This window comes from Oryctolagus cuniculus, chromosome 7 (genome assembly GCF_964237555.1).
Source record: "Oryctolagus cuniculus chromosome 7, mOryCun1.1, whole genome shotgun sequence".
Classification (NCBI taxonomy): domain Eukaryota; kingdom Metazoa; phylum Chordata; class Mammalia; order Lagomorpha; family Leporidae; genus Oryctolagus; species Oryctolagus cuniculus.
Genome location: NC_091438.1, coordinates 32,772,412 through 32,780,555, shown reverse-complemented (window position 1 = coordinate 32,780,555; position 8,144 = coordinate 32,772,412). Strand labels below are relative to the sequence as shown.

The 8,144-nt window shown below is 54.2% G+C and overlaps 1 protein-coding gene across 1 annotated transcript in view; it reads left to right on the top strand.

The window, feature by feature from the left end:
* The first annotated feature begins 1,688 nt into the window (after positions 1 to 1,688).
* Positions 1,689 to 8,144, top strand: part of UCK2 (uridine-cytidine kinase 2) — a 74,733-nt gene continuing 68,277 nt past the window's right edge. Inside the window, exon 1 of the mRNA XM_051858423.2 lies at positions 1,689 to 1,983. Within this exon, the coding sequence (XP_051714383.1) occupies positions 1,885 to 1,983 (99 nt within the window). The 5' untranslated portion in view covers positions 1,689 to 1,884. The remainder of the gene's footprint in view (positions 1,984 to 8,144) is intronic.

Sequence of the window (8,144 nt, the reverse complement as noted above, 5' to 3'; positions counted from 1 at the left end):
AAAGTAGAAACAGGCCGGCACCACGGCTCAATAGGCTAATCCTCTGCCTGTGGCGCCGGCACACCGGGTTCTAGTCCCGGTTGGGGCGCCGGATTCTGTCCCAGTTGCTCCTCTTCCTGTCCAGCTCTCTGCTGTGGCCAGGGAGTGCAGTGGAGGATGGCCCAAGTGCTTGGGCCCTGCACCCGCATGGGAGACCAGAAGAAGCACCTGGCTCCTGGCTTCGGATCAGCAGCTGCAGGGCGCAGGCCGCAGCGGCCATTGGAGGGTGAACCAACGGCAAAGTAAGACCTTTCTCTCTGTTTCTCTCTCTCACTGTCCACTCTGCCTGTCAATTAAAAAACAAAAAAACAAAACAAAACAAAAAAACCACACACACAAAAACAAAAAAGTGGAAACAATGTTTTTGTTTTCTGATCATTTTGATTTTCTTTAGTGATGTTTTTCAACATAGTTTTCCACCCAAGGTAGTTTACTAAGATTATGCTATGGACTTGAGTTCAGTTTTAGACTCTAAGGGCCCATCAGCTCCTTGTTACCCATCCTGAATTCACAGAAGCAGGGACTGGAAGTTTCTAGTCTGGCCCAGGCTTGCCCTGCCCAAACTTCCCTTTCCAGTTTCCACCCCTCAGGCCCTCAGGGGCCCTTTGCCTTCCAGCACTACCAGAGGGTCTCAGTCCTTACCGGGCACTATTCTAAGACTTTACACAGACTGATTCATGGAATCCTGACAAAACTCTAGGGAGTGCACTGTCATCATTATTGCCATTTCACAGATGGGAACACCGAGGCCCAGGAAGACTAACGTGCTCATGGTCCCTGATGTGAGCTGGGAAGTTTGGCTCCAGAGTTGGAGGCTGAGTGCTCTCTGGCACTAGCTGGTGCCCCATTTCCAACAAAGTGCCGAATCGCTGATCTCTGAAAAAACAGTTCCATCCAAGGCACTGACAGGACAGCATGGCAGGAAAGGTTATTTTCACGTTCCCACAAAGCCTCACTGCACAGGAACCTCAGTGCCTGGGATGAGGGACCGTGGTTTGGATTTTCAGAGACAGGGCACCCTTCTCTGCAGAGTCACACGAGGACAGGCCTGCTGGACAGAACGGCGTCTGGGGGTTTCCAAGGCAGGAAATATCTAAAGCCAACGGCTGACATGTTATTTTGGCAAATGGGGGGTGGTGGTGGTGGTGGTGGTGGAAAGGAGAGATCTCATCTTCTGAAAACACAAGTTTTTGGCCTGGATGGTGGGTAAATGACATTAACTCTTTGTTTCAGACTCACCTTCCAAGCTTGCTCTAATGTAGCTACTCAAGCTCTAATGCAGCTTCTCAATCCCCTCCATTATCTGACCTGCCCACGGAGCCCGGGCTCGCTGGCTCGGCATCCCGCTGGAAACGGGTGGTGGCGCGCCACAGGAACGCGCAGCAGCCGGCCTCTTTCCCCCAGGTGGTGGTGGTGTTGGGGGGGTGCTGCCGGAGGGCGCCGGAGAAAGGGTTAAGGGCGGGTGGGGAGGAGGCTGGGCTCGCACCTTTCCCAGAGCCCGCGGGCGGCGGCGGCGGCGGGGCCCGGGAGGGGCGGAGGCTGGGGCCGCCGCCTCGCCGCCTCCGCCTCGGCGAATAGCAGCGCGCTGCCCGCCGGATTGGAGCAGCAGCATCACGCTGACCTCTGTCTGGGATGTAAACCGGGCCGGCCGCTGCGGGCAGAGGAAGGCTCGCGGCTCCTGCGGGAAACCCAGCGCCACCAGCGGGCTCCGAGCGGCCAGCGGGCGGGCGACGGCAGCCTTGGCCCAGGCAGCGGCGGCTGCGGGCAGCGGAGGGAGCCGGCGCGGGCACGGGCGGGGAGCGTGCGTCCGTTCGCACAGCAGTGGGAGGAGGGGCGGCGCGAGCCATGGCCGGGGACAGCGAGCAGACCCTACAGAACCACCAGCAGCCCAACGGCGGCGAGCCCTTCTTGATCGGCGTCAGCGGGGGCACGGCCAGCGGCAAGGTATGGCAGGCCGCGGCCGCGCACCCTTCTCGGCCCGGACCGGGCGGCGCATGTGGCCGGCGGCCGCGGCCCGTGTCAGTTGCGGTAGCCACCGCGTGGCCCGCGCGCCTCCTTCGCGAGCGGCCCCGCGTCTGCCCCCGCGCGGGCCCCGAGGCGTCGCGGTGCGGGCGACCCGGGCCGCCCAGGCCCCGGAGGTCCCCGGCCACGGTGGCAGGACGGGCGCGCTCCCTCTCGTTGCGCTCGGCCGCGGCGGCAACTCGTGGCCCGGATCCTATGGGGGAGGGGCGGCGAGAGCGGATGCTTATTGTCTCACAAGTCCAATGTGAGGGGAGAGGGCGTTCCGCAGGGCCCCCCACCAGACCCCGAGGGCGCCCCCTCCCCTGGTCTCGCGCGGACGTGCGCGCCCTGCGGCGCAGCCTGGGCGCCAAGGGCGGAGCGAGCGGGACGCCGGCCCAGGAGGGCTGCAAGCGTGGCGCGAACGCGCGAGGCGGCGTCCCGGGGAACGGGAGCCCACTTGGGGATTGCAGGTCTCCCCAACTCCCGGGGTGGGGGTGAAAGCCCGAGGGTCGAATAGGTGCAGGGACATCAGCGAAGGGATACTACTGGGGGCTTCTGATGTTTTGGCTCTAAGAGGAGACGCGATCGGCTCCAATGAGAAAGTTGTGCCGGCTGCAAGTACTCGTCCGGGTCGTGCGTGTCTTGCGTCCGCGGAAAAGGGGCATCGTCTGGGGGTCTGCCTCCCCTCCGAACCAGTTTTCTTTGTTTTCTCAGCTAGGCGAGGGGAGCCCTCCCAGCTGAGCCCCGGGCTTTCTCCGCAGGTGGAACAGGGTGGAGTAGCTCCCCCACCCCCCAACCCGGATGGCTTGTTCTCTGCGCCCCTAAGATGCGGTACTTGTTTCCCTGCGGTGGAACAGCCTCCGGCTTGGCTCGGAGCCAGGCTCCTGGAGGGGCGCCGCGGGGGAGCGGGGTCCCGCGCTCGGAGCGGCGCGGCAGAAGGTGTTGCCGCGCCCGGGGAGGGCAGAGCAGGAAGGCGGGTTGGCGCCATGAGGCGCGCCACGAGGTTTTCGCAGCGAGCCGCCTCGGCCGGAGCCCCTCCTCCATCTTGCTTTTACGCGCGCGCCAGGGGCGCAGAGGCGGCGCGGACGCGGCGGAACTTCTTTATGGACCAACTTAACCCTCGTGCCCCGGCTGCCAGGGCTGCGAGCCCGCCTGCTTGTGTTTGCTCCCTGGTGGGCTTGTCTTTTTCTTTAATTAGGAATTTTTAAATGTGTTCTTCACTGGCACGTCTGGTAATTCGAAGCCAGCTCCTTCAGGAAGCCTGACCCGGGCTTATAGAACTGTTGTTGGCCTCGCGTTTTCCTGTTGCGCGGGACCCTGTTTTGTCCCTGGCTGCGTTCCCAGCGCTGCCAACCCGGTGCCTGGCATATACTTGGGATCCAGGCAGTCAGTCCGAAGGCCGGTCCTCTCGGGGAGGAACGCTATTTAAACTTGCAGATGAGTGGGGCATTCAGAAACGAAGTGACCTTGAAAACCATCTAAATAAGTTATTAGTCGCGGCAGACGGGAAAACGGAGACCCTGGACGGTGAATAATTCTATTATTCCGCGAGTTTCTCAATGATTACCTGTTTACAGTTGATAATTAGTATTCGTTTTAAATGTTAAGTGAGCCATTGGGGAACAGCTGATTCTCTGCTGTCCCCACTTCTCACCAAGGAGGAGGAGTAGAGAGGGTTCCCAGAAAGGATGGATCTGTTTTCTTGTCATTTCCAAAAGTACATTTTGGAATATGATACTTTGTCATTGCTTAATATTATTTTTTATGTATATGTACTTAGTCCGGGGTGTTGGAGTTCTGAAATTCCATATGGTAAGCAGTTGACTATGAGCATATCCTGATTTTTGTTATTCCAGTCTTTGTTGCTTTTCCTGCAAGGGATTCACAGAGTTCTTTGTTTTTTGATGATCAGCCGCAACAACCCTACCTCCTTTGGAAGTCTCCCCCTGGCATACTGATGCAGGGGCCTCTGTGCTGGTTAAAGACATTGGGGAGAGGGAAAAGGGTTGAGAGCATGACCATTACTGATAACTTAGAGCTCGAAGGACCCTCAGAGCCTTGGGAATCCAACAGTTGAGAAAAATGCAGCCTGAAGTTAATACTGTCTTCAATTCGTCTTCGTAATGGTGGGGCTAGGACCAGACCAGGGCTGTTCAGTTCCTGCTACTACCCTAAGAGTTGACTAGGGCATGGAGAGAGTACAGGCTAGCACGGTCCACTCAGAAATGACTACAGAAAGAATGTTGCATTTTCCAGGATGTAAAGCCAAAGGGAGTGGAGAGGCAGATGGCTTTGCACCCCATAGCCCCAGCACTCCTCTCTGGTCCCTCTTCTCTCTGGAAGCACAGCTTCTCTGAGGGATGGATACCTTTGCCAGCGTGGCTCTAATTTGTCTGAATGTTGTGGCTGCCCAGGGTACAAATACTTTATCTCAGACTAAATTATTTGGGTCATAAATGCCAGGACCAGGGAGCTCCCTGTATTGTGTTTTGCAGTTTATTTTCTAAGTGGAGATGAATTAGAACTTGAGAGTAAACTCTTGCTGGGCCCACATGGCCAACCATTGTTAAAAAACTCACCTCCAGGTTGGGGGTTGAGAAAGCCATGGTGACTGTTAAAAAACCAGATTCTTGAATTTCCTACTAAAGGACAGGGCTGGATGCAAGAAGTAACACTGGAAAGAGAAAAGAAAAACACAAAAGGCAAAAAACAATTTAAATTTCTTTTTTTTAAAGGCACAGTCCTTGTATATAATCTATGTACATCCTCCAGTACACTTTATTTTTTTATTTAAGATTTATTTATTTGAAAAGCAGAGTTAGAGAGAGACAGAGGCAGAGAGAGAAGGAAAGAGGTCTTCCATCTCGTGGTTCACTCCCCAAATGGCTGCAGTGGCCAGAGCTGGGCAGATCCAAAGCCAGGAGCTTCTTCTAGGTCTCCCACGAGGGTGCAGGAGCCCAAGCACGTGGGCCATCTTTTGTTGCTTCCCCAGGCCATAGCAGAGAGCTGGATGGGAAGTGGAGCAGCCGGGTCTCGAACCCAGCGTCCATATAGGATGCCAGCACTGCAGGCAGTGGTTTTACTCCCTGTGCCACAGCGCTGGGGGTGAGGGGGGTGGGCTCTCCCCCCAGTTTAAATTTCTTTGCCTCCTGTGTGCCCATGACTTTAGGTGCCCACTCCTCTCCTTGCTTTGTTCTGCTCTTCCCGTGCTATCAAAGGAAGTGGTCTCCCTTAGTGAGCTCCAGGTGTGTCATCCTCCTTTGTGGAAACCTTGGGTGATTTCCCCTTCCCCTCCCCCACCCACCCCCACACTTGCCCAGAGAACAGGTGAAATACTTCAGCACGGTACAGATGCCCCAAAGGGGCGCCAGGGTGTTCATTTCCCCCCACTGCCAGCTGCACACAGACTCATCTCACTGAGATGCTTTCGCTTACACTTCTGCTCAGTCTGTCCCCAGTGGCCTTTAGTTCTTTGAAGGTTCAGCTCTGTTAAGACTTCCTCCCTCCAGGGAGCACTGCTGTCCATTTCCTTATTCAGATTCACTTTTCTCCCATCTCTCTTGCTTCCATGGATTTGCTGCATTTTCCTTTGTGCTGTGCTGGCTGTCTGCTTTCCCCACCAGAGTACACATTCTTTTTTTTTTTTTTGGCCATCCTCCACTGCCCCCCCAGGCCACAGCAGAGAGCTGCACCGGAAGCGGAGCAGCCTGGACCCGAACCGGCCCCCACACGGGCTGTCGGCACCTCCGGCCAGGGCCCTAACCCGCTGCAGCACGGCGCTGGCCCCTTGAGTACACATTCTGTAAGACAGTGCTGTATTAAGGATATGAGGTTGAGAAGGGGGAATAGGAGAGAGCTGTCCTAGTGTTTCACTGCTTACAAGCTGCTGAAGCTGGTTTTCCTATCAAGCCAGTTTATCACTCAAGAGCTTGATGAGCTCTTCCCTTTGAAGTCCACAGGGCAGGTGTCATGGGTGGCTGCAGCGGAGGATGAGTTCAGAACTAGGACTGGGACCCAGATTTTTTCTTTCTTCTAAACCCGTGCCTTTGGTGAACTTTCCCCACAAGCAGCAGCCACTTGGTGTAGGTATTTTTAGGGAGGTTGTCTGTGGATGAGTAATACAGGACAAGAGAGGAAATTGCAGCCCTCAGAGGTGTGGGCCGGCACCTCAGCTCAGCTTGACCGTGAGTCAGCAGCTGCTTTGGGAGTGCTTCAGAGTGTGCTGCGCACCGTGTCACCGTGGCTCCCATCCGATCTGCTTCTGTACCCACAGAAGCCATCCCAATGCCGTGAGATACATATTCCACGCCCTCCTTCTATCGGGTGCCCCCAGAACTGGGGCACGGGTTTGGTCTTCCCGCCCCGTCTTTCTGAGCTGGCCTTGTGTGTTTGCCATCCCCTCAAACTGCTGTCTTGATCCTGAAGGCCTCCTGTGATCCAGCCATGCCAGCCCCCTGCAGCTCTACCCCTTGCTTGCCCAGTCTGAGCCACACCTGCTGCCTGGCCAGCTGCGCTTTCTCCCCCACCCCAGGCATTCTGTGGCTCACTCCGCCTCGCCTGTCACAGTGCCGGGTGGAATGAAGCAGCCGCAGCAGGGCTCATGGTCTCCTGCAGCTCCTTTCCCCGCAGCTGTATCCCTGTATCCCTTGTTTGAGTGACTTGACGTTCCGTTCCCGATGCTCACCCTGTCCGACCACCCAGCTCCAGCTCCCATCGTAGCATTCGTGGAGGTCTTCTGCATGACCCCATGGCTCTGTGGGGCTGGTCTTGGTGACTGTCTTTGATGCAGACAGATGGTATTTGGGAATTCCACTGCTGAAAGCCTCGCCCTTTTTTTTTTTTTTTTTTTTTTTTGCTAGTCATCTGCAGTGGTGCTGTTGGAACTGCTTAAAGTCTTGAAATCTTGTGTCTCAGTTTTTAAACTCAGTGCAAAAATAAAAAGATTTGAGAGACTATCCCTATAAACATGTATAAGCTGACTTATTAAAGCATTTGATCTTATTTTCATCTTATGTATATTTGAATTATACACATATACCCATATATTAATTGAGAAGTACAAAAGTAGGATTTATAAAAGGACACAAGAAAGATGAAGCAAACAGTTCTTTCAGTGACTTAAAACCTTTTGATTCTTGACATAATAGTTGTGATTAAAGAGTGTTTGATTTTTAAAAATCTTGTTAATTTTGTGAGTTTTGGATGACCTTGGTGATAACTAGCTTTGGTGATAATACATGATTGAAAGGCTTGGTCTAAGTTTAGCCTTTTTTTAAAAAATTTATTTTATTTATTTGAAAGATAAAGTTACAGAGAGAAGTAGGGATGGAGAGGTCTTCTATCTGCTGGTTTACTCCCCAAATAGCCACAATGGCCAGAGCTGAACCGATCAGGAGCCAGGAGCTTCTGGGTCTCCCACATGGGTGCAGGGGCCCAAGGACTTGGTCCATTCTCTGCTGCTTCCCCAGGCACACTAACAAGGAGCTGGAACCAAAGTGGAACAGCTGGGACTTGAACCGGCACCCATATGGGATGCTAGTGTTGCTGGCTGGGGCTTTAACCCCTGCATCACGGCACTGGCCCCTGTTCTGCCTTTTGAATTTTGATGTAGTCACTATCATATATTAAAAATCCCATAAAAAGATCCAGGTGGGAGAAACTCATCATTTGTAGCACTTATTACTGAATCTTGATGTTCCCATCCCCCAATTATGCAGTGGCTTTACTGAAAGCCAGTTAGAAACTTTTATCTTCTGTTATCCATCACTTGTTTCAAAAACCAAGGTGCTACATCTAAAATTTTTCTACCTAGTAGATTAAAAATCTATTAAAGGGGCTGGTGCTATGGCAAGGCAGGTAAAGCTACCACCTGCAGTACTGGCATCCCATGTGGTTCGAGTCCTGGCTGCTCCACTTCCAATCCAGCTCTCTGCTATGGCCTGGGAAACAGTGGAAGGTGGCCCAGATGCTTGGGCCCTTGCACCCATGTGGGAGACTCGGATGGAGTTTGGAGCTCCTGGGTTTGGCCTAGCCCAGATTAGCTGTTTTGGCCATTTGGGGAGTGATTCAGCAGATGGAAGACCTCTCTCTGTCTCTGCCTCTCT